The 27,512-nt window shown below is 40.1% G+C and overlaps 1 protein-coding gene across 1 annotated transcript; it reads left to right on the forward strand.

Moving 5' to 3' along the window:
• Positions 1-63: 63 nt before the first annotated feature.
• Positions 64-25,200, forward strand: slc16a2 (solute carrier family 16 member 2). Its single transcript, XM_029441845.1, has 7 exons — positions 64-1,093; positions 11,442-11,586; positions 12,465-12,963; positions 14,685-14,828; positions 16,578-16,806; positions 19,199-19,462; positions 19,971-25,200. Exons 1-6 carry the CDS (start codon positions 661-663, stop codon positions 19,444-19,446), a joined length of 1,698 nt encoding a protein of 565 aa, XP_029297705.1. The 5' UTR covers positions 64-660; the 3' UTR covers positions 19,447-19,462; positions 19,971-25,200.
• The last annotated feature ends 2,312 nt before the right edge of the window (positions 25,201-27,512 follow it).

Consider the following 27,512-nt stretch of genomic DNA (forward strand, 5'->3'; position numbering starts at 1 on the left):
TGTACTGAAGCGCCGCCATTGGTTATAACCTTCCATCCGCCGGGAAAGGGAGGCGGGGGCGAGCTGTTGAATGACGGCCGTAGCTCTGTTGACACTTAAGAGACGAGACAGACTCCGGGACCCTTACGGGCCTACCCTATTTAAATGTACACCGTGTGAAGATATCAGTTGAACGAGGAAGAGTGTCTAATCGTTTCTTTTATCACCGGCGGATGTTGCGGACCGTGCGCGGACTGCGTGACGGGACGAGACGGTGTCGAGACTGAGCCGACGTTTTCACAGGTTGATGATCCGTATTTGGCACCGAGCAGCAAAAGTAAATACATGGTTGTAGTCTATAGGCTATCTCTAGTGACACGGGTTTACATTTAAAGGAGAACTAGGCGGTGCCTGCTAATTCCTGGAAAAATACAGCCCTCCGACCAGAATGAGACACTTCACGTTTGCAGGTTGGGGACTATTCGCTGAAGTTGACGCTCAGACTCAGGCTACAAGCAGCGTGTAGGAGGTTTGTCTGTCAGTTAGGGACTGTTTGTCTTACACATTTTGACAGATAGCCAATCACATCTGTTATTCAAATCAGTGCTCTTATGTCAGTGACCTATATCTCATGCATGTGCGCCGAGAGCCCACAGTAACCTCTCCACTAGACCAGACAGCATGGGGATCAACGGGTTAGACAATCAAGCGCAGTCGTCTAGCGGAGTGTCCCGGACAGAGGAGCCAGCTGCGGATCCTCAGACGGAGCAAAGAGATGCTCCCCAAGAAGCCGACAGGAGCAAGGATGATCAGGGGGCGGGCAGCGAGTGTAAGTCCCTGCAGGAGAACTGCACCGTGCAGCTGATCGAGGCCGGGTGCAAGCCGCCCCTCTCCCCGGCGGCTTCTGAATCTGAGGCGGTTGTCCAGGTGGAAGAGAGCGGCCACGGAGCTGCATTCGTCCCACCCGAAGGAGGTTTCGGCTGGCTGGTGGTTTTTGCAGCAACCTGGTGTAATGGGTCGATCTTCGGCATTCAAAACTCTTTCGGCATCCTGCATATGATGCTGATGAAGGAGCACGCAGACCCAGACGATAAGACCTCACAGTTCAAAGTGGGTGAGTACCAAACAGTCTGCTGAGGCGAGCCTGAAGATGAAACAATACATCAACTGGTGCACAGAAATAAATTTGTCTTGGATGCATGCTTGATTACAATCAGTCATAGGAAATATTAAAACATTTGAGCTCCCGTGGATGAGTGTCATTTGAAAGAATATCAGCATGATGAAAACAAACTATATCTTCATGTAACACCAGTTTACTTATGCTGTAATTACATCTCACAGAAATGCATCTAGGTCAACTCACAGTTCAATGAGTTCACCCTGTACTTAAAGCGGCACACTAAACTTAGTGTTATATTACGTATGTGCGTCACCAATACATTTAAAGCTTGCTATATTGTTCATGTTTAGAGAAAAGTGTTCATACATTCTAAAAATACTTATTCTTCCTTGTTTAAATTGGTCAACTGCATGTTTTGGTGAGCACCATCGCTGATGTTCAATCATTAACTGACCAACTGTCTACTTGTTATCTATTCATCACACCACTATTATTTAACTCCATTAACTCGCTGCTGCAAATCCGTTTCTGTTAGTCACAAATGGCCCTTTGATAGAGTCGTTCCCCCGAGGACTGAAAGTTACAGAAATTGTACCACAGGCATTTGAATTGTACTTGAAAAAAGTGACCCAACAAACTTTTCAACTTGTATAAAGTTTGTGCTCAGACCTTTTAAAATCTATTATTACATTGCTTTTTTCTGTTTGCAGTTAACAGACACAGGGAGAAACTAAAAGAAAAGGGATGACATGACAAAAATCCTTTGTTAGATTCAAGACAAAGACATAACCGTCACATAATTGTATAGTATATAAAAAGCTAAAAGACCTCGTGATGGTTTACTTTCAGGAATTTATACTCATTGTGTCACAATAAGGCTGCTGTTGACCACTTGTTAGTCTGCCATTGAGGACCAGAATCAGGTCAATATTTCCTCCTCCTTGCATTTTAAATGTAAACCATTCTGTTTAGGATTATTTAACAAGCTTTCACTGCTGAATGTTCTTTCAAAATACTAGGTAGTGATAACTTGATACAGCCGTGTACTCTCACAGACATGGAGAAACATCTTAATATAGAAACCTCTTCCAAGGAATGAGACATTCAGTCTTGTTTTATGGGGGAGAAAATATCTCCTTTCCCAGCATCCATTGTCTTGTTTTTGACTGTTACCATAGTGGAAATGTTGAGCTGAAAAGATTCAATTCAAAGTCAGCGTCCAATGTATTGTCAATGAAGCATCTCTGGAGGTTTTGATGGTCTGGACGGTGTTATAGAGTCTTTATTACATTTACAACCACTGACTGTTATTTTTAAGGGAGGAACTTTCTGATGGATGAAATGGTCTGTTTTGGATTATAGTGAAAATAAATGTTTTGGAGGAGGGGAGTAGCATGTAACAGGAGTGGGTATTTTTCTTAACTTCCTGTCAAGATCCACAATCACCAGCGAAGGTTAAGGTCAGGATTTCGGAAGGGATTACGGCTCTAAGACTGTTCCCTGGAACAAGTTCAACCCTTTCTCATCATCACAGAAAACGCTGACTGAGAAAGGGAAAACAGAAAGCGAGAAAACAAGATCAGGCTCATTTGAGTCTGTAATCACAGCTTAATATATTTAATGGCATCTTGCACCTTTTCATTTCTTATTTATGTGAAGGAAGTTACTTTGTCTGAGGGAAGCACGACAAGTGATCACATTACTTTCAGGTTATGAGTGATAGAGAGCCTGAGAACGTGTTGGACCTGAAAACAGATACCAGGCCAGATATATTACTGACAGTATATCTTGCATTCAACAGAGGACCGTTGCTATCAAGGTATTTCTATCCAGCTTTCCCCCCCTTTCTGTTTTTTGGCTTGTGAAGGATTTCATCTCCAGCCATTTCTCGGACTTGATTCTTGGTTCTCATATGTGAAAGGATTAAGCTAGTACGCTGAGTACTGACCCTTTCCCCCCAGCAACAGAAGAAAAAAGAGGGGAACTGCTTAACAACAATAGTCACAGTTGTAAAGACTCCTTTTGAACAAATATCCAAAAGAGGGAACAGTCAGTAAAAGTGCAATTCACATGTGTAGAACATCTTAAAACAACATGTTAAAGTGCTGCACAAGCAATAAACTTCAGGACCATTAGGAGAGAAGGTAACCAGGAACGTTGGGATGTGATTACCTTTAGGTCTTTATTGCAGCTTTATTAAACTGGGTATTTATTAAGCCTTGAGGGGTAAACAAGACATTTTCAAAATAGCTCAGAATTACAGTATCAAGGTGGGGGATCAGAAGTTAAAGAAGGTATTGAAGGAGCAGGTTATGAGTCGCAGATGGGGTTGTTTTACTCAATGATTACAGGGTGGCACAGTCAGAGGTTTCATTCCCGTTGTGCGAACACATGTACGATATGCTGGTATGTCAACATATGCAACAAACTCAACATTCGTTAAAAATAAAAGCGGTGGTGCTTCTATAATCAGCGGGGGGTGATGAGGTGATGTGTGTTGAACATGGCTACACCAAAGGCGGGAGAGATTTTAAACAGAGTTTGCAAGACTGAGAATGTGTGTGAAGGGGCGGAAGAAAGGCACTGAGTAAGCGAGTGAGTCATTTTTTATTGATGCTTGAAATTAATTAATTCTAGTGTGAAACATTAATGGAAGGACTGCGATGTGACAAGAAACAAAAGCTCATTCAAGTTCAGTAGTGTCCTACTTGTCTCTAAATGTAGAGCTGAAGAAGTTAATACTGAGCTACTTCTAAGTCGTTAAGAGACTTTTCCATTACATGTTGAGAAGACACTGATAATGTAGGCTGCATCTTGATTTATTCAGAAAGAATAAATCCAGATAAAGACAAAGACTTTCCGAGCATCCATCAATAACAATAATAATAATAATAATAACTGATATTTTCTTGCTTTTGCTTGTTACTAAAGTGGAAATGTTGAGCTGACATTTGAAGTCAGCATTTCATTTATTGTCAGTGAAGCATCTCTGGAGGTTTGGTCCCTTGATGGCGTTATAGAGTGTTGGCCTCTATCTTTCATTAACAACTACTGACTAAATGAGGAACTAGCAGGGGACTCGGAGAGCGCAGACCTCCACCAAGCCTGTTTCATTAAAAATATTAGAAAAGTATTGCGTGTACCGTGATTCGGATCCACTCCACCCTTCCACCAAGTTTCATGAAAATCGGGCCAATGGTAACATACAAGTAAAACTAGATTGTGTGTGTGTGTTCAAATGTCGAGTTGTGCAACCTTATTATGTGTTATTTTGCTTGACAATTATTAGAATTAGGGTAAAATTAATATCAATGAAACACTTTTTTTGTATTGAAGCTACAAATAAACAGTAGCAGGTGTTTGTTACCTTATTAGTAATAATAATAATAATAATAAGCTTTATTTGTATAGCACCTTTCATACAAGAATTGCAGCCCAAAGTGCTTCACAGCAAAAACATAACAATTAGTACAAGATTAGACAGAATAAGAGCATTTACAGTACAATAATCACAGTGTAGATGTGTGTCTACTCTGGAATTATTTTCATGTCAGACCGGTAAAACAGCAGCTAAGAATATTTGTGAGACACTGAAACATAACTGAAAACTTTACTAATAAATTGTGTATAGAACTAGCAGTTCTCTAAAGACAATTTCCCCTTCTACCCATTCAATGCCCGGGTCCCATCGGCCTTCAATTGATTAATAATCTGTACATTTGCAGGTTTCAACACTGTATGTAGAGTTGTGTTGTTCTTAAAAAGCATCATCTTGGTAAAGACAATATAACAGCCAAGATTCAAACAGGTGTCTGTGCTGTCACAAGTGAAGTTCTCCAATCATTCGCATACTGCTGCTCGGTGTCGTGCTGCATTGTAGCTCCGCTGCCCCAGATTTTCCCAACATCTCCAGGGCAGCTGGAAATCCCAGGTTATCAGATCAGGGAGTACTGTGGCATGTTTTGCATTCCAGAGGGCAGAGTTAGGTTTGGTGTACATAACGTGTGTATGATCAGAAACAGGGATGTTCTGGTTTTTGTTGAATGTGGGTTCATTTTAACAACAATAAATTAATGCATTTAGGATCAAGGATCATGCATCAAGGAAACTACTCATTGGAGCCTCCAGAGGTTCCCGCTGTCGAAACACATTCGTGGGCTGAGATGCCGGTTTGAAGACACTTCTACCACATGTGTGACAGCTGCTCCCCTAAAAACGACTTGTCTTACACTCGCAACTGATACTCAAACAAGGATTTTTAAACCCAATATCCATGTCATCAATATACAGAGGAGCAGCTTATGTAGAACGACTTCTTTGAAAGTATGAGGAACTCTGACGACAAAGCAAAAGCCTTTATTTTCTTCCTGGCACTGCGTTATATAATGTTACTTATGCCGGCTAACTTCGGAATCAGCTTCTGTTTTTATTGAATCTCTCAAAATGAGGTTTTTGCCCTTGCTTTGTGCTCGTAAAGGGTAAAACAGCAGTTTCTCAACAGTTAAATGCATCGTCCAATAAGACCTGTTAAAGAATTGACTCAAATAAGCTAAAAAACTAAGTGAGGATTAAACATTAAACATTTGCAAGTGTCTGCTGTGGTAAACCTGACTAAAGATAAAAGCACCATTGCGAAATGTAATGTGGCGCAATAATCGTTTTTTATCTCGATTTGAAAAATTCCATTAATCACCCAGAACTAAAACCTACACTACACATACACATCAGTAAAACTAATTGTATAGCTGCTCTTTGTTATCGGCTAGTGTACACTAACCATACAATATTTTAGATACTGCAATCCAGTGCTGTGCAACATGTCTGCAAAACATGTTTTATATATTTAGCTAATTTCCATGATGCTGTATAATAGTACCTTTAAGTATCTGTGTTTTTCAGTTAATATTACCATCATCGTCAGAACTTACTGCCCCGCCCTGGAACCTGCTACAGGCATTAAACGTGGCCATGAGGGAACGGGCTTGTGCCCTCAGTCTTTCCCTTACGATAATGTGACACAAATATGAACTGTGAGTACCCAGACAGTTTCAAACAGAGTGTGTTGCATTCTTTAGTTTATGGAATATTTCCTCCATGTTGAAAAGCGGTGTAAGAGGTCTGAAGGCATTTAGACAGTGATGTGTTTTTGATCATTTTGGCACACTGGATTTTAAATAAAGCATGAACATTAAAGTCATTCAGATAAAAAGAAAGGTTTCTACAGTGGTATCTAACACATAGTTTGGATTTTATTTGCCCAGGTTTGGAGATATACAGCATGTCTCAATTATTATTATTATTATTTGAATTGTCCTCCTTTCCTTAAGCTCTTTTGGTTGTTTATGTGTCCCAGTACTTGTCTTCATTTGTTCTGTAAAAAGAAAGAAAGAAGGAAAAGGATCAATGTCTTTGCATGCTGTGAACAGTTTTCTTTCAAAGTAACTTTACTTTACTACTAAAACTGAGAGACTAAAGGGCTATAATTCCTACGCTGGCCATTTGATAGGAATGTTAACACTTGGTGTTGGTGCTTTAACCTCATTGTTTAATTTCCATTTCATCCAATGTCCTTGGAGTAAAAAGGCAAACACAACAAAATGGTGTCACTGCCCAAATACTTTGTTACTGCACTGTAGCTGCAAGTAAACAAGTGTGGCTGTCTTTGTGAATTTCATCTTGGGCTTCATATTGTAACCGCAGTGTTGAGGAAACCGTAGCTTTTGTAAATGTGCGTGTGAATGTCAGGGGTTGTTTGGAAAGTGGTGAGATGTTTATGTAGATATTGAACTAATTCTGGAACAGTTTCAAATCAAGCATATACTGTATATAAATATGCTACACTACTATAGTATATTTAGTCTGGTCTTATTCTGTCATAATCTCTTGGCACTTTAAGTGTTCCCCTGCCATAAGAAGTTTGTGCCTCTAAAGTAAATAAGGCTCCTATAGAGACTCTCTCTCTCGCTGTCAGATTGTATCTATCACGTAAAGAAAGGAAAGGTTGTTAGGCCTCAACACACACACACACACACACACACACACACACACACACACACACACACACACACACACACAAACATATTCTCATTTTGCTTCAGTCTCCTTCGCTGTGTCCTTTTTCTTGTGTTTGGAAGTGTTCAGACTTAATTGTCTATAATGAGTACACTCAATTCAGTCTATTCACAGACCCTGTGCTTGTGCCAGGGAAGGGGGAAATGGGGGTTTGAAGGTGGGGTTGGCCGGAAAAGAGAGGAGAAAGTGGAGACGTGAGACATTTTTCTGTTGCTTTATTAGCCTCTGATTGTAGGTTGGACGTTGTATGTACTTGTATGCACAATGTGCTTTGCTTTTGTACACAGTAACATGGAGTGCACTTTCAAAGCGGGACTGCAATCTTCCTCATCACAGTGGTTCAGTCAAAGAAAGCCTGTGGGTGCAGCCTTGAGTGAAGTAGATGAATAATTTGTCATAACGTGATGACAACCATCAATTTATCGTACTGCTGATACTATTGGTACTTGCATGTACCCACGCTGCCTCCAGTTCTACAATTCTCTTCTTCTGAAGCATTTTCTTCTGAAGGTAGGTGAATGATAAATGATAAGGATGCGGAAGGTGAAATGAGCACGTTGTGGTAGATTAACCCTTGAGCCTCGTTTTGTAGGCCTCAACAATATGATCTTGGTCAGTCAGACAGTCTGGTCTTTGTCTTTGTTTTCCCACACAACTCTATACTTTCATTGTATTGATAAAATGTAAACGTTTGTCTTTTTTTGTGTGGTCAACCATGGTGGCTGTCACTGCTTATTCTAACCACCCGGTTCTTCTGAAAGGAAAACAGTATATTGGCCTGTTCTACAGCGAATCATCCAACATGCAGCTATAACAGAAGTGAAATAACACACCCACCTAGAGTTAAAATGATCCGTACAGGAGGAGCATATCAATCAAAAGCTTTATTGTCATTTCGAGCTATACAATGTACAATTCAAATGAAAGTTTGTTTGTCCTGGCTTACTGTAAAAGTGACTGAATAAGTGGTCATACATATTTAAAAGTGTCGTAGTGCTGATGCATAAATATAAAATTAAATTTGTACTTAAAATATAAATGTACTATATAAAAATAACATATACACTGTATAAAATATGTAGATTTAAGAGTATTAGAGTGGAGTTCACATTGCTCAGTCTGATGGTTTGGGGAAAGAATCTGGCATCTGGAATCTTTATGCTGCGGATCCTCTTGCCAGAGGGCAGCAGGGAGAACAGGCCGTGGTGGGGGTGAGTGGGGTCTTTTTTAATGTTCTGGGCTCTGGTGAGGCAGCGTTTATTAGCAGTGGGGAAAAGCATATGACAAAAACAGACTACAAAGAGTTATCCAAGATACTAAGGACCAGACTGCCCAACCTGTTCGACTGTAAAACATTTTACGGGGGCTTGTGAAGATGAACCGCTAAGAGAGTGTGCAAGATACAGGTGGAAACAGCAAAAATATAGCAGCTCGTCCAGATGGGAGACACCACAATTGGCGGTTGAGAATGACTGATTTAAGAGCCTGTGGTCTTTGCACACAAACCATCTGGAAATGTGCTAATGGCTAAGGAATATGAAGTGGTGATAGGTTGAGCTCTCTTAAAGGTGCAGGAGAAGGACGGTAAATCTGGCACATGCTAACATGCTGAAATCCACAACAAAATATCAACAATCCCTCTAGAGTCGCTGACTGAGAAACAAGAAGGCAAGAGTGATCCCAATAGTAGAAGCATGCAAGGCTCTGGACATTCCAGGCACCGGAGGCCACATAAACTAATACCGACCCAATTCTGTCAGGAGTTTTGGGCAGTGCAAATGTTTTGGCCGATTAACTTTTAGGGCTACAGCATGTACATATGTCATTTCCAGGCTTAATGTTTTATTTCTGACCGTATATTATGTGGCTTTGCATACACAGTCGAGGCAGCAGGCTGCTCTCGTGGACCCGGTCCACCACTATACTCAGGGGAGTCATTTATTAAATATTATGGCGCTTCCCTTAGAGCAACCATGAAGCCAGACTTCCCTCCCTATATGTATGCAGATGTTCTGCCATCTACACGGTACAGTAGCCCTAGCTGGTGAGAATTTTGGCCAGTGGTCACTCTTTTGGATAATTTATAGTTTGCTGTATGCAAAACCCGTAGAGAGCTGTCTGTGGGAGTAGTGTTTTACATTCTGATGCCTTCAATCTGGTTATCTCCATACTGGAAAGCCATGTGTTTGCCCCTCAGAGCAATTTGGGACAAAAGCTAAACAGAACAGTTTTACAGCTTAACATTTTTGCTCAACATTGTGAAAGGGGTTGCTTATAGAGATAAACCAACAGAGAATTATAACCCAACTCTGCAGCTCTATGGAGCATTTGTTTTGGTTTTACGACCCGTCATTTTACTGTTTTGTTTCGCTCTTAGTGTCATTTTAAGCCACAGCAGGCAGATGAAATAAATAAACTATCTAAAACCCTACTGTATGCTACCTGCCCAGCACCAAATGGTAGACTAACAGGCGAACAAAGTGAAGCATGTAGCTGCTAAAGAGCCAGACATTGAGTCTGATACCGAGTCACATTCTATGGTGGTGGTGGGTGGTTAGCTCTCTAGATCAATAGTGCAATATGGTGCAATGGTTATGCTAAGGTGCTTATGGGAAGCCAAAACTTTAACTCCTTGGTTTATTAAGTAAAGAGGGTTAATCTGATCTCATGCAACTTTCCATATCAATGGTGTAAATGTGTATGTATGGTGTTTCAGTTAAACTTGGTTGGGAGGCCAATGTAGAACAAACCATTTCAAATTCAGTATAGCATTTAACCTACTTTAGTGTTGCACCTACTGATATCCACTTCTTTATATACTGCAGGAATCTGCTCTATGCCTTAAGATGTGAAAAGCTTTTACCAAGACAGATGTTTTTTGTGAATGTTGCGTGCCAAGGTGACATTCCGTTACAAAATGGTGAGAGTTCATGAAGTACATGCTAAATAGGAAATTCCCCTGTCTTGTTCTATTTGGATAAATAAACTATAGGAAGGCTAGGATGCAGTCCCACCCTTACACTCTACAATATTTGACTTTGTAGTGTGCACAGTGTACCAGCAGATGTGTACATGTATAGCACAGAATGTTTAGAACAACCTACACAACAAAGACTGTTTGTACAGCGCTGTGGAGCTCATGTTTCACACTGAACTCATAGTGGGTGTGTGTGTGTGTGTGTGTGTGCGTGTGCACGTGCGCGTGCGTGTGCGTGTGTGTGTGTGTGTAGGTAAAACAGTTCGTCCACCTGTTTATCCACCTCTCTGGTCTCATTCCCATTGAGCTGTTGGATCAGTGTGACCTACAGCCCAGACACCACGGTAGACTTTAAAGCTACCTTTGTTCCCCGGGGGACTAGACCCAGACATTTGTTTGTTTGCAGGTCACGGTCTGCAGTGTCTCTGTTGGATCAGTCTGGCTTTTTATGTTTTAACACTAGATATTACACCACAGGCCAGATCTTTCCACTTTGATCCACTTTTTTGATCTACTTAATCACCATGAGAAATCTTATAGCGAAGCGAAGACACAATAAAGAGAAGAGTTACATAAATGTAAATTAATAGCAAATCACATCAGATGGTGGAGGGTCATGGAGAGAGAGAGACATTTCTGAGAAATACAAAGGATTTTATTTTCGTAGATTCTGCAAACGTGACATTTTCATGACATCAAGGTCATGAAATGCCTACAAGGCAATGGGAACACCAGATTCTACACGAAGCGCACTTTTACCTTTGGCCTCCATTGAGATTACAGGTGGCACATTGTTCATACATTGACTTACATACAGTATGCAAAAAGAAATATATATATAAAATCATAAAGGTAACGTCAATTAGATTTTCTGTTTTCTCATCTATTTCGTAAAATTACTCTTAAGTCCTATTCTCAAGTGGTGAGGTATTTACACTACAGTTGTTTCTAGGTAATAATATAGCTGCTTCAAGGCTGTATAGGATGTGTGAACTTTAGAAACTGTTGAAAGATATGGCAAAAGTAGCCAGTGTGTTGTTTCCATGGAAACGTAATCCATTTCTCCTTATTCATTTCACTGTATGTCAGTTGTATTACATGGTATTGTATCCTGTATATCTCTTACATTTTGATTTACAGCACACCTTTCTTTTACTTGGACTTTGATCCTTTCTTGGTGTACAAATGTGTGTAAGAGGTCTTTTATTTAATGAAGTTAATAGCTACAACATACAGGGTTTCCACATGTTTCTGACGATGAATTCTCTCTCCTCTCCACTTCCTCTCCAGCATGGGTCGGGGCCCTGGCCATGGGAATGATCTTCTTCTGCTCACCTGTGGTCAGCATGTTCACAGACCGCTTTGGCTGTAAGAAGACAGCTGTCAGTGGGGCATTGGTGGCTTTTATAGGGCTGCTCAGTACATCCTTTGCAAAGTAAGCTACTGTACATATATGATTAAAGACATTGCTCTAGGGAAAGAAAACTAAATATATACTTGGGATGTTTGAAAAGCCCAGAAGAACTCCTGAAAGATAATCTGTTGTCTATCATTATAGACAAATACAGCTGAACATTATTCTTTTGTTGCGAAGCAAAGACATTTCCGGCTACAGTCTTTTGTTTGGATTAGGAAATAGAGTCACACCTTTGGAAACGTCTTTGAGGATTCTGAAAAATATTTTCAGAACAGCCGTACAATTTGTTAGATGACCTTCTGAGTTTCTCAAACATCCTTGTTTTTTTGTTTGTTTTTTACTCAGAAAAACTGTCGCTTAGTTCTGTGACTTGAATGTAATGAGGTACAATCTGGGGCTACGATTTGTGTTAGAAATACTCAAATCAAACATTTTCATTGCTATCTCGTGTCATAATTTTGGTTAAAGGGCAAACGGCTTAGTTCATTGTCTATGGTACAGGCCTACTCAATAATCACATGCAGTAAGTCATACTAACCATCTAAGGTGGTCCAACTTAACAGATTTTCAAGAACTTGTCTCAATTTTGGATGTTTAACCGCTTTGAACAGATATGAACAGCCAGAATTACAGTTCTTGCACTCTTTGTTTAACAAGCCTTTAACTAAATGATTGCAATCTTTTTTAATTACCAAGTATAGTCAAGTCAGTTTTATTTATATAGTTTAATATCACAAATCTCAAATATGCCTCAAGGCGCTTTACAATCTGTACAGCATACAACACACTCTCTCCTTTTACCCTCAGTTTATACATTTATAAATATGACAGCATAACAAATGGTCACATAATAACCACATCATTGCTGCTCCTTTTACTTTTCTTTTCTATCGTAGGTCCCTGAGCCTTCGCTATTTCACCTATGGCATACTGTTCGGCTGCGGCTCTTCATTCGCCTTCCAGCCCTCGTTGGTCATCCTCGGCCACTACTTCCGCCGGCGCCTGGGCCTGGCTAATGGCGTGGTGACGGCCGGTGCCAGCCTCTTCTCTATGGGCCTCCCAGTTTTGCTCAATAAGGTGGTGGAACCACTCGGCCTCAGCAGGACCTTCCAGATCCTCAGCCTCTTCATGCTGGTCCAGTCACTGCTGGCGCTGATGTTCAAACCTTTACTGCCTGCTGGAGGAGGCATGGGACCCCCAGGAATGGATCCAGGCCCTGCCAAACCCCAAACTCAGTCAGGGGCCACCGCTCAGGGGGGGAGCAGGTGGAGCAGGTTCCTGAGTGGATTCAAGAAGTACTTCAACCTGCGTGTGTTTCACATTGTGACATATCGCTTGTGGGCGTTTGGAGTAGCAACAGCTGTACTTGGCTACTTCGTGCCGTATGTCCACCTGGTAAGAATAATAACTGGCATGCTTGTAGTCAAATTACTATTTCACATGGTGTGTTTGCTCTTGCCTTGGATTGGGTTATCTATACTCAGGAGATTCTTGCATTTCACCAATGTAAAATCAGCTTTACCTTTAATATCTAACAGATGAAAAAAATGGAAAATTGTATGTGGATACTAAGCGTTTTGTACTTAACAGTCCTCTATTCATCTTAGTTGTGCTGAAACATAATCTAAGAGGGAATATGTAATACATACCATAATGTTCTTGGGTTGGTATGTGATCGTGAAAATGTAGGATTCCTGATATTATAGGGTTATATTAACAGCAATATGGTGATGATTAGTCTGAGTTGTCGCTCAGATGGAAACCAAAACAGAGAAGAGGTGGGGTGCAGAGAGTTACTCTGACAAGCACTTATTTTGAAACATACTGAGTCCCAAACTGAGTGGTTGTTAGCGCTCTAGATCAGTGTTGCAATATAGTGCAATTGTAATGCTAAGTTGCCAGTGGGAAGCCACACTTAAACTCTTTGGCGTATTAAGTAAATAGGGTTAATCTAATATTATGCAACTTTAAAATTGATTTCTGTCTCAATGTATATATATTTGTATTCATGCTGTTTCAGTTGACTAATCAGCTGCTCAGTTGCAGCCCATTAAACAGCATGTAAACATACCATCACATTTCACTTTGGTCTGTTAAGATGCTGGTGTGGTTCTTACTCTTTAATACCACTTCTAACAACATGCTGTCTGCCCATGGCTTGTAAGCTACAGCACAAGTTTGTTTACATTGTTCAGTTGTTCCCCTGCCGGGGCTCAGCTTGCCAGCTGCTTTTAATCAAACACAAACATGCTCCTCCAGTGGCTGAAAGAACACCTTTTTATATATAAAAAACGATGTTTAGAATAACACAGATTACACACATGTTGACTGTAATAAGGGAAAATGTGATTGCTGTTGGACTTTAACAATATCATGATAAGTATTTTGATTATGTTTGAAACTCTGCACATGAGCTTTGGTCGACTTTGGTGTGAAATAGTGAGATAGTGAAGGATGAGGATGAAGTGTTAAACTGCAGCATGGAGCTGTGAAGTTGATCTCCCCCTATCCAGATGTCGGATGTTCCAGCTCCGGCCTCCCTCTGTCAGGCCTGTTGTTTCAGGCTGGGCCCAGATGTAAACAAAGCCCCGGTCTTTGTATTGGCTCTACCACCTCAGGAAACCTCTCCTGTATGGCCTCTCTGTATCCCTAAACATGCCTATCCTATGGCCATTGATGAATGTAGAGCCCTTCAAAGCAGAGCAAATATTTCAGGAGTTCAGGAAAGACTTCAGAGGGCGGTTTAATGTTTTGGATCTGATTTAAGGGGTCAGGGATGAGGGGAGTGGGAGAGTCTGACCTATATGCATTGGGTCTTCCTGTCCTGCTGTTCCAAAGGTCTGTGGATGAAGACATTTTGTTATTGTTAGACCTTTGCTTTGGGGTTATGGATGGACCACTCCTCCAGCCCACCAAATGCACACCCATTAGCTGAGTTAAGTGTCTTCTTGACAGGCATGAAGCACATACACATATGAGAAAGTTCACCAGCAGGTTGTGCGATCTTTTATTCACTATGAGTACCTTCTAATGAGTTTCTTGTGCAGCACAATCACTTTTAACCACTAAACACACAGCCAAAGCTCACCTATGTCATTTTTCTTTCCGTGTCTCAGATTAACTTTGTGAAACAGCAGTTCAAGGGGACCCAGAAGGAATGGGTTCTGCTGGTTTGCATAGGAGCTTCATCTGGGGTGGGACGCCTCGCTTTCGGAAAGATCGGAGACCTGATTCCTGGTCTTCACAAGATCTACATGCAGGTGAGGAAATGTCTGAAGGCATAAAATGTGAAAACTCATGCAGTTAAAAGTGGTATGTGGGCCTTGAGCATTGAGTAGAGATCGAAACTGCTACTAGATACATGTGTAATACCTATTATCTCATTGTTAGCCTCTTTATAACATGATTTAATGATTTTTTACAATCAGTCCAATTTCTGACTTTTGTAAGAGTGTTGTACTAGAACATACATTTATGTAGTATGATTACAATCATAGCTTGCAATATAACAAAGTGTTTATAGCGCTAACAATTCAAATGAAAAGTCTGCACATCAACTTTAACCTGAACTAGCTGACTTGGGGTTAACTATTAACAGTTGGGTTTTGAGGCTCTTTTTCAGACGTGTGCCAGAGGGTCGTTTTACTCAACCCTCTGACACACCTATTATCACACTGAGCCAAGGTTTGTTTAATGGTATTCTATTAAAAGGTTTATGTAGTGTCACTAGCTTGAACATTATATAATTTGATTTGCAATTAAAGAGATTCAGTGTCTTTAATTGCTTATTAGGCTGGAAATAAACATGACTCAGATTCTAATTTGCACACACTAACAGTACCAGGACATAAAGAAGCTTTCGTGTTGCCATAAGAACTACACGCCTGAATAATAGCGGCGGATGATTCAGTCCTGAAAACGGAAGCACATCCATTCAGAGCAGTTGTGAGAGGTGAATACAAACCAGATTTCTCTGCAGGTGTATATGTAGCTCCTGCTGAATGCAAACACAAAGTTGATCCATAGGCTCTGTTGGCCAGAATCACTACACTCAATCTTCATGTTTATCAATTTAGTTGTTGAGCAGAGGGCCAAAACACAACGTGAAAATGTGCAGGTCAGTTATTAAAACACAAAGAATATATGTTTCTATTACTTCTTTGGCACTATTGGACATTTAGATTGAAAAAGAGAATGTGTCTCTCCTGCTTATACTGAGAGAAACACACCGGAGTATTTTATAGATGGAGAAGCTTGTTCTTTCTTTTATCCAGAGTTGAACACATTTTGAAGAGTTGCTTTCTTGAACAATGTGGTAATTGTGAAGGATTTTTAAGGTTACTCGTTTGTGTTCATTGTTAGGAGAACCCGCCTTCACAGTTCACAGTATTAAACTCATAAACTCTGAGCTCATTGTAATGCAACAGTATTAGCCGACTGTTTGGATTCATCCAAACAGGCAGGCAGCTTTCAGCAGCTGCAAACAAAAATACAAAGCACGGACCTTAAATCCTCGCTCAGACTATACAACAGATGGTGTGATTTAGATGTATGGAAATTCCTCAGTTTTATGTTCCTTTAGCTTAGTTATAATCGTCACATAACTCAGTGTGTTTCAGCTAACGATGTCATAGGGAACAGAAGCAACACAATTACTGGCAGATATCACAATCTAAAACACATCAGCACTATTTAGTAATATTCAATTCAGTGTAATGGCAGAGAAAACATTACCCCTATGTGTAGCTAGTGGTTCACAGACAAATCAGTTCTTCTTTCACATTTTTTAAAGTCCTTACAGTAGCTGGAGGGTGCACTCTGGCGCACAAGTAACACAATGTTCACAATGAAGTCAAAAGGACTGGAGGCCTGTACAGTATATTCTGCCGTTACTGCTTCTGAAACTAGCAAACACCTACTGCTGCGGTAGCCTATGAAACAGGCAGCCGTGTTCCTTTAGAAAAATAAATAATAGAGGGACTTAAAGCTTGTTAATGTGTCTGTTTCAGGTGGTGTCCTTCATAGCTCTGGGCCTGATGTCCATATTGATCCCTCAGTGCTTGGTGTTCGAGGGCCTGGTGGTTGTGTGCGTGTTCCTGGGGCTGTGTGATGGCTGCTTCCTCACCATGATGGCTCCCATAGCGTTTGAGCTGGTCGGGCCCATGCAGGCCTCGCAGGCCATAGGCTACCTTCTGGGCCTTATGTCTCTTCCCATGACTGCGGGTCCACCCATCGCTGGTGAGAAGCAAAACACAACACTAATTTATACCGTATATATCCAGAATGAGCTCGCAGTGATCTGGCCTTGCACTGACTTCAGGATGTTGGCAGTAACAACGCACAACAACCTGATTGATATTAGCAGAGTAAAACAGTGTGTAGGGAGTAAAGGGAGAGTAAGACAAATGCATGGCAGGATAGATCGTACAGCAGATTGTCTTTACTGGAGAGAGGTTTGGGCTCGCCGCCAACTACAGTCTGTCTCTAGGGATTTGTCTTCAGGGAGAAAAACCACATACAGGGTCAGATCGCAGGGTCAGATCCTGTTATGTCTCCTCTACCTCTTCCCTCTTCTCTCTAATAACACGAGTGTATAGGAGCGCACCGAGGGCAAACCATGAATTTGATGACTCAGGGATCCTTGTGCTCTCTCTTGCGAAACCTCTTACAGATCTCACACATACCTGCGCTGCTCTGCCTTTCCTTTAATGGCCTGTGTTCAGGATGCCAGAGGTTGTTATTAATGGTTTGAGAGATTTGTCAAAATGACATTTCTTAAGCTGTTGAATTCATAACTGCAGACTCGTTTAAAAAAAACTAAACAAAAAGACAAATGGCAGATTTCTGTATTAGATTACTTCTTTAGAGAAACGTAGTCAGACATATGCACAGGATGGTGATATAGAATAGAAACCTCAAACAATTAGTCGTTTAGTTGATTGACAGAAAGATTATTCTGCAGCTCTCTTGAACTATTATCTCTGCACACAAAGACCTGCATTCAGACATACAGACAGTACAGTATACTGGCATATGGTTTCGGATGTCCCTTTCGACTAACCACAGATGCAGCCGACATGTAATTGACATAATGCAGACTATTATAATGTGCAGTATATATATTACACATTTTATTTATTTATTACATTTAGTCTAATATAAATGTCATGCATTTATTCAAAACAAAGGCAGCTAGCTTCCTGTTCCTGTCCTGTTTTTCTGTACAGGCTGTACTGTTCATGAGTGGAATTGCATATGTTACAGGCAACAATGTTAGTACCCGCTCCTCCCACTGCTCCTCCCACTGCTCCTCCCACTGCTCTCACATAACAAGCGGAACATTAAACATGTCGTGCAGTGTCAAACTCGCTTTAGCACTGTCGGTATTGTTTGTTTGCAGATAAATATAGAATGTGGATGAGGATGAGGTTTTAGTGCTGGATTTTATTACAATAGTACAATGCCCTTGTTGACCTCCATTGTTGCGACATATTACAGAATTATTGTGGCAGAAACCTGTGTTGTCACTTATATTAATAATATTAGCAGGTTAAGACCATTTTAAACAGGCTATAGTTCATTAATGAGCCAAAACAATTGCCAGCTAAATCTACAAAAATGTCGCAGTGCACTGACACGAACAAATGTTTACATAACTGCAGCAAAGTGAGACATTAAACCACAAGAGGTCAGCAAATTCAAGTTTAAACTGGGTTTACGTAGCTCGTTTAGAGGAATAGGTCATCATTTTGGGGAAATATCCTTTTTCTTTCATCCAGAGTGAGTTATGTGGTCAAATATCTGCCAGGCACGGTTGCCAGGTGTGGTACCATGGCTGCACAGAAGTACTGGGCCACTTCTCCCCCTAAAACCAGAAATGACCTTTCTTGCATTTGTGTTTGTGAATGGGTTAAACAGGTTTTGAACAGAGCCAGACTAGTTGTTCTCCCACTGCATTCAGACTTAAAGCTAAGCCAGGCTAATTGCCGCATGGCTGCAACTTCATACTTAACATACCTGATCTTTTACAACATCAAGGATTTCTTGTTAAGTAGACGTTGTGTTTCAGTGATTTAAGACCAGGCGTTAACATCCGGCTCTGAGAAGTGAAGCCAATGGGGGAAGTGCCTTAAACCTGCATTCTTTCTAATGGCCTGCAGGGGGTGACTCCTCTGGCTGCAAACATATGTCCTACCCGTCCCTTATGTGTTTACATTTACATTACATGGGTGGGGGCTGGGTGGCTGAGAGCTGTTAAAATATGGGCGGAGCCAAAAAATGTCCCTTATTTTGAAATTCCAATGTTGACAGGTATGATTTAGAGTAAAATAGACAATAAAGCAAGGTATGCTTCAGGGTGGGACTACCATATGATTGACAAGTCCAGTTTAGGTGTTTTTAACCCTTTCACATTGTGTTTTCATTTCATGAAAGTTAGTTGTAACATTTTGGTCACCTAAAAATTATCTTTGTTTAGCATTCGGTTGTACTTATCTCCACTTTCCCATTTCACTTCAAGGCATCAAAACCGTAGTCCAGAAACCAATGAGTGTCTACGCCCACTTGTTATATACAGCCTATGTTTAAGACACGATAACATGAAATGTGTTCACCTGCCTCCACCAATCAGGTCTCTTACACGACTACTTTGGGAACTACACGGTGGCCTTCTCTCTGGCTGGGGTGCCTCCCATTGTGGGGGGCGTGGTGCTGTTCTTTGTGCCCCTGATACATCGCAGGCTCCAGGCAGCCGCATCACCAGACGAGACGTCCACAACTGCCCACATGCTGCCCACCACTCCACCAGCGGGGGAGCCCAAGAGCTGCTCCAATGGAGACATCTTGCCTGGCTATACTGACGTAGAGACACACATCTGAGTCGCACCGTGCAAAGGTTACATATTTTAATACTCATAGAGCTGTACCAAATAGTTGTAGCTTCATAACGTTAATATTTGAATTAACTATTATAAGTAATATTATTAGTGTTTTAATATTTGTAGAATTAGATTCCAGTGGTGTCGAACTTGAAAACGTTGTTAAGTCAAAAGTCAAATTATGGATTCAATCATTTCCTAAATTCACAACATGTTTTTATCCAACAAAATCTTCTGCTTCACTCCATATGTGTTGCCGTTCACTGCAGTCAAAAAACATTTTGTTCTAACAGCTGGCATGAATTACATTTATATCATGACAATAACAAAAAAGTACATTTTCCCTCATTGTTCGAGATTAATGACGTCATAAAATTCAAAGCTTCTTTGAAAACCTCAATAGAAGCTTTGAATGTAAGAACATGACACTCGGCATAGCCCTACATATCAAGCAGAGATCATGTTTGTACACTACGAAATATAAAACATTTCTTCTTATGCTTTCCTTTTGCTTTTGTTCCCCAGGAATTCAGCCTACCAGCACCTTTTCTCATCCTTAAAATTTCTCTCCTCTCAACCATGGACTTCCTGTCGGCTGACCTTTAACCCTCTCACCCTCCTGGACTCTCATGGGCTGTTTGTTGTTTTCATGTGGAGAGAAATCGAAAAGGGCGCTCTGGCTACGAGCCACAGAGAGGACGAAAAGAAGTCACATCAGCGTAGAATGATGGGAATGTATAAGGAGGAAAAGCACAACACGGTCTCGACTAGGATTGTTTGAGTGGGGACTCTGTAGTAACACATACCTCCAAGAGGGAAGAAATGAAGAGATTTTAACCGACTGATTTCTGATTCCACAGCATTTATCTTGCTACTTTAGCTTTTTGAAGCTGTAGAAAAATACTATGCTTTGTTTCTAGATTCCATATAAACACATTTTAAGACAAGAGGCTTATAAAACAAGAATTAGTGAAGGAATAAATTCACACTTTCTTTATGTAGTACCTCATCATCTAATAATTCTTTTTAACACAATGCATTTTATTTACTTTGTGTAGCTGAATCACAATCTTATCTTGAGTGAATTTTTGTTTATTTCTATTCTGCTGTTTTCTGCTGTGACTGCTACAAGAGACACGGAAGTATCTGTTGTAAATGTCACAGGAGGTAACAGACAATTCTTCTGAGAGATCAGCCACCAGACACAATCACCTCAACTCAACCGCACACTGTACTCACACCCGGGGTCCAAAATACTTTAGAAAAATGACTTTACCTACTCTACCAGCCTGCCTGCATGGGAGACGGATGTGATTGTGGCAGTTGCTCCCGCTGGCTCATATGCCATTAACCCTAGAGTGTTAGATTTTGTTCGCTGTTTGAATTTAGGTCAGCGACTTTGCAGCTTGTAGCAGGTGTCTTGAAAGCTGTGCATCTGCTGCCTGAATCCCAGAAAATTAACACTAAAGTTGTTTTCTCACGCGTCTGTATACGGACTTAACTCTCAGCGTTTGTTTTTTCCAATCATCGAACTCTACACTTATTACCGGACATTTAGAGTTTTTGCAGGGTGCTAAACAAATCTGCATAAACTGTGTTTGTTACAGAATAATAATTCCCAGTAGTGTTTGTGTAGTGTTCACACTGTATACGTGTTGGAATCATGCAGTCCTGGAGACAGACAGCTGTTGGTAGCGTAGATCTTGTATAATTTTAATCTGAACCTTTCCTCTGTGTGAATGTGTGCATCTGCACTTTTGATTGCAGAGGCAGTTGCTACCTTACAATCTGTGGATGAGAGGGGACTACTGAGATTAAAGCTGCCAAATGGCCTGAGCCCTCTTCAGGCCATCTCACAGATAATCACATCAATTTGCTGCTTTAGTTTAGTTTTTTAATCATGAGGGCGTCACTCACTGTGTTGGCAGTAACGAAACAATATTCCGTCAAGAGGACAGTTTGCAGTTATTATGTTTCATAAACATTTGGACCACTTACCTCTGCACTCTTAGATTACAAGTTCTCTTGAACCATAAACTTTGATGAACATATGTGAAGTAGAGCTGCAATAACTGACTGTTTGAGTTACACTCTGTGGTTATATGCAGAACTCAGTAGCAGGGAGGGGAATTGGTACACAGTAAGGACGGAGACTCCCTGGTATTCAGGTGTTATTCCATTCTGTCAATTCCCCTCTTTGCTGCTACTGCCATTGCTCAGTCGGCTTCTGTCTTACAACATTTTAGAGACTAAAAGCTACACAAACCTCACTGCTGAGTGTAGTTTTTTAGGGGGATAATGCTACAGGACAACAGTTGTGAATAGGAAAGATACATCTATACCTCAGTAATTAAACAATCCTCAGCAATCAAGTTGAAGAAGTTCTTCATTACTTTATCATTTCTGTGTAGTGTTTTTGTTGTTGGATTCTGAATCAGGTCCACAGAGCTGCCTGTTTTCAATCACCACCACCTTCCTCTGAAACCTCGTTAGTGTTTGTTTAGGAACCACAGAAGTCTGGAAATGTCAAACTTCCCCATAATGTAACAGTTGGTGCGTAATCCGTTCAGAGATGTATCTTTTCTCCTTATTCTGCCTTCATATCCATTTTTCATCACCATTCCTACTCTCTCTCACCTCTACCTCCATATTTGGTGGTTATTGTTAGCTTCTCTTTATGACAGCCTCGTCGCTCTGTTTGTGTTTGAAGAAATGCAGTTATATAAATGTCTAATATCCTTAACTAAAGTTAAAATAGACACTAAACCGTAAGCAGTGGAGACCCATATAATGGTTAAGGCTTGTTTAAGAGCAAAAAACTAACTCAGGCCTCTAGTTTGAATTGAGGAAATGTTACATGTTGTTGTTCTATATGCAGCTGCTGGAAACAGAAATGGTAGAGGTAGTTACAAAGTACGGCTGCCTGAAATGTCCACGGGCCAGCCATGTAAGCTAACTACTATCGTAAATTGTCATCACAGTTTGAAGCTCATCAGCCTCCAAACAAATCTAATCACATTAACTGAACTTGAAGCTCCCGCACAATAATCTGACCGACAACACTGAGCCCGATTCAATCTTTAAAATTCAGGAGACACCTTCTCATTTTATAGTATTTTAAAAGTACAATGTTCTCCTGCCTAATCAACAGTGTTTGGGAGTAACTAGTTACATGTAACGTAATTAAATTACAAAATACATGTGTAAATAAATTACAGTTATGAATCCAAAGGGGTTTCTGTACATCCAGATATATTATTTTTGGTAAAAAGCTTGTATGTAGAATATAACATTCATTCTGTCGCTCTGTTCTAACCTTAATTCAAGTTATATTGAAGAACTTTTAATAAAAGTTGACCAGTGATCAGTGTTGTCACCTGTTGTGAGGTGTACACTGCCTGGTTTAAGTGGGTGTTTAAAACATTTGTTAGAAAAGTAATAAAATGTAATAAGTTACATTACTAGTAATTAAAATAGTTGCATTACTTACATTTGTAACCTATAACATTTCTAAAGTAACCTTCCCAACACTGCTAATAAATAATGGTTAACTTTACATTTAAACTTTCAATTTACTTTATTTAATGTTTGTGTTATGAAGGATGCATGAAGAAATCTGAAAACAGCCCGAATATGATTGGACCGCATCCGCCCACAATGTAAAGATGAATAATAATGACATATTCTTACTTTAAATTCTGTTACTGCTCCACTACATAAACCCAGTGCAGAGTTACTTACAAGTTGCACTAGTTTACTGCCGTCAAACTAGAGGCCCGTCTCACCAAGTCCCACAATCTGGCCAATGAATGAGTGAAAGTAAACTACTGTCTCGGACATAACGCAGGACGTCTGCCTTGCTGATTGTGTTTCTGTGAGCTAAACATGTATCCGTCTCAACAATATTGACTATAATTTAGCTTATGTGTTTATTTTACTGTGAATCAATATGCTTTTTTTTTTTTCCATTTTCTTTGTGTTAAGTATGTCGTCACCTTGTTAGCTAGCAGCCTAACGTCACTGAAGAGGAGACGAGGACTAGAGGCAAGACATTTTAATCAGCAGTGACCTCACCTTTGCCTTACTGAAGCAGCTGAACAATCAGATTGAATCAGAGTTACTAGATTTGAGACTGTATCGTGTATTTTTCAGATCTTAACGGGACTTTTGTTTGTTTTCTGTGCAGTCATTGTTAATGTTGGATCTATTCTTAACATCATTTGATTTCACTCGAGTCAGACTCACCTAGCTTCTGGTGAGAACCAGCTGAGTGCTCCTTTTTATTAGTAGATCCATATGGAGAACGCTGACATGTATTAACATATGTACTTTATATACTTTGTAATGGTTTTTTAAATGTTTTATTTGTTGGTGTTTTTAGTGATACATTTCAATGACTACTGGAAACCGTCGAGTCGGTTTATTTGTTCAGATTTTAAATGAAATATAAAAGTGAAGGAGCTGAATGAATGAAGAATTATACATTACATCCGGACGGTTGTCTATGGAACCAGTGTTTAGCTTGCCAAAGTCTTTTCGTCTATGCAGCTGGGCTCGTGGTCCACTTCCTGTGACCGCTTCACTCTCTGAAGTCATATCAAACGTTAAACGACGAATGTTTGTCTCCTGCAGCCTGCAGTGGTTTCACAGCTAACCCTCCAGTAAAGCCCAGTTCCCAAACTATAAACTACTAACACTACTATTTAATGTTTAAGACTCTTTTGGTTTGACTTTTAGCTGTTTTCCCTGACAGTCGATATGGTTCAAACGTTTCTCTCCTGTATTTGCTTTTCTTTTTCCTTGCCTGCGGTGTACAGTATGCAGGTCAGAGCTACAGAGAGGAACATTCGGGCACTTTTTAGCCTCTCGGTTGTTACATTCTTTCAGGATCAGTGCAAAACAGGTCAAATGAACTCAACTCAACATTTGTCATATTAACTTTTTTAATCAGTTTGTAAAGTTATTCAACTAAGGCTTTATTTCATTGCTTGAATTTACTGCTGATATATATTGGTCACTTGCCAGGAAACAGAACCTATCAGTCTCACCTCATTAGATTTCCTCCGGCTTAAAAAACAAAAACACCTGACTTGAAGTCAACCCAACCGACTGCAATATTCAGCCTTGTTATTCTACTCTGCAATGTGCCGTTTCTCTGCTCCTCTGACCTCAATCTCTGCTTGTCCCTTCAGTCTGAAACTGTACAAACATCATGTGCAACAGGATAGCTAAAGATCTATATATCATGAAGCTGAGCCATGATTTGCAAAAAGTCCAACACCTCATAAAACTGCCATGCACATGTCACCATCTTTAATTTTTGTGAAGGAAATATTTTATTGCTTTGGTCATAATGTGCTTAAATGGGAAACCCTGTGTTAATCATGCATATGTTTCATTATCTTGACTATAGGCATTGTGTTTTCACAGCTATACATAAGTTTTCTGGTGATCTATAACTCTTGGCCTTCCCACAACCTTACATGAGGAAATATTTCATATACTTTACTTTAATACTTTCCTTCTCCAAACCTCTAAAGGTTGCTGCAGTTAAACCTCTATTGCCTCTCTTCACTTCTTAAAGCCGTCCTCTGTCCTCCCTACATAAACTATATCTCTTTATATAAATACATATTTCTCTTTTAGTCATTTTACAAAATGTTCTAACAAGGCCAGTGACGCCACACAATCTGAAATTAAGTCATGCTGCTAGAAAAATGTCATTGTCATTTTTTTTGTGTTTTTTTTTTTTTGTCAAAGTAATTTTGAATCTGTATCAAAAGAGGCACATTTTTTCTATTAAACCAACAATAAAGAAATAATATAAAAACAACCCATGCTGTCATTGCCAGTCACTCTTTTGTTGGCTGTGTGCTTTTAGTCTTCAACTGCTCCACTTCCACGCTGCAGGCAATCATGTTGGAGATTAACCCCAGGCCCCTTTTGAATGCATGAAGACGTGAACACTCTGCTGCTGTTTAGGGACACACTGAATGTGTTTTCAATCATGTGATATGCTCGTTATCACCACGGCAACATGGCTGAGTTCACTCAGGCAGTGTGTCCTCCCTTGACTCACCATTCCCCTACGTAACCTCTGTATCTCACAGCCAGGCAGCCAGTCCTGCTGAGTCCTGAAGATCACACTTGGCTGATGCAGTTCCAAGCTGCAGAGTTCTTTATGCACGTACAGGGTCCGGCAGCTGATGTACATGTCACGAGGCAGACAATACGTCACTTGTTGAGCCTGGGGTTTGAACTTCCGGCTGACTTTTCTCTCTTTTTGATAAATAAGCATTTCACTGGGGAACAGAAATACGATATAGATCATGTGGGATCATCAGCCTTTGACGATTAGTAATTTTTTTAACAACAAATTCAGCTTGAGTTGTGTCTGGATGTAATAAATAACCAGAGGTACTACATCAGAGACTGAAACGTCAATGCAGATTAAAACAGTGTATCTTTTATGTCACAACTTGGGCCATGACAAAAGGAGGGAACTGCACACAGTTTAACTTGTACTGGTTGAAAGGGACAGTCAGTAGATCAGTAGTGTTATCGAGTGGATGCGTAACGTGTATAAAAAAAAGAAAAGTGCAGCCACACCAAAGAAAATGTGCACTAATACAACCTTCAGCTACCAGGACCTGAAGGGAGACACAAAACACCTGCCGCAGCCCGTAAACCACATGACTTCTCTTATTTTATAAATGAGTTAGATGGGTACAGATTGTACAATTGTAGCAATTATACTTGTGAACATTTATATTTGTACATGCTGGCCAATAGGTGTCTTCACACAGTGTAGGAAACCTTTGTTTCAATGCAACAACTATTGTAACACTGTAGATTGTCCAGTAGGGGTCCCCCCTCCCTCATTTCTTTCTGTAAGGAGCTGGTCAACATATTTCATTGATATTACAAATGATATTATTTTAACAACTTGGCTTTAACTGGGGAACAGTTAGCTATTACATACAGTATGTGTAAGTATGTGACACCACACACGTGTGTAACAATTGCTAAATGTTTTAATTAAGTAAACTAATATACAACATAATATAGTTCACATTTCTGGTACAAAAGTAATAAAACACAGGCAACTAGGAAGGACAAGGTACGAAAAACCCCAAGACTGTCAGAATATACATTATCTTCTTTTATTTTGTATTTCTGTGTCATGCCTAACATTTGGCCCATCCCACATGGGATTACAGAACATACTGTACATCTTCTGGTTATAGGCTACACATACAAAAGAAAAAGAACAACCAGGAAAGCTAACACTATAAAAAGCTACTACTATATTCTTTCAAATAACATATTTGAAATAATTACAACTGAACTGCACACTCCGTATTTAATGGGGGTTCTTATTAATAACTTTCATATTCCCCGTGTCAGCAGATTACAAGCATTAATGTTTTCTGTGCTTGTGAAATGTCACTTTCCTGTTAACTATTAATGTCATCACACTGGAAACTTGTGAGGATTAAACATTATACCAGTACACACACACACACACACACACACACACACACACACACACACACACACACACACACACACACAAACCGTTGAGCTATTAGTAAGAGCTTTTCTTAAAACTCAACGTATTGGTAACTAGAGTATGATAATGTGTCACATGTGTCAGTGATAGAAAATATGTCTCACTTGTGACGCTTCTGGAGAACATCGGGTTAAATGTCAAGTTGATGATTTTCAAGTGCGACCTTGAACATGTTAATTAACAAATAGTGTATTGTGTTGCAGGTACTCGCAGGCTCACGGTTATATGACAGTATGCATTCATAACATCAACAGGGGAAATGCTTCATTGTATACATATAGTAGTTTCAATGTATACTATTATTGTACAACTATATAACAAATGATGTGCACATATACGTGTTGTCATTTTCTGTGGTGTAACTTTCACAAAGAAGAGGAAGAAGAAGAAGAAGAAGAAGAAAAAAGGATAAGGTCTACTTCTGGTTTGTATTATCTTACAGCCAGGAGCCTCATGGGTTTGAAGAAAGCAGGAAGTGATGTAAGAGAGAGTGA

This window comes from Cottoperca gobio, chromosome 10 (assembly GCF_900634415.1).
Source record: "Cottoperca gobio chromosome 10, fCotGob3.1, whole genome shotgun sequence".
NCBI lineage: Eukaryota > Metazoa > Chordata > Actinopteri > Perciformes > Bovichtidae > Cottoperca > Cottoperca gobio.

Coding starts and splice junctions, on each gene's coding strand:
- slc16a2 (XM_029441845.1), top strand. CDS start 661: ATGGGGATCAACGGGTTAGACAATCAAGCGCAGTCGTCTAGCGGAGTG. Junction 1,094..11,441: donor GACCTCACAGTTCAAAGTGG/GTGAGTACCAAA, acceptor CTTCCTCTCCAG/CATGGGTCGGGGCCCTGGCC. Junction 12,964..14,684: donor TCGTGCCGTATGTCCACCTG/GTAAGAATAATA, acceptor TCCGTGTCTCAG/ATTAACTTTGTGAAACAGCA.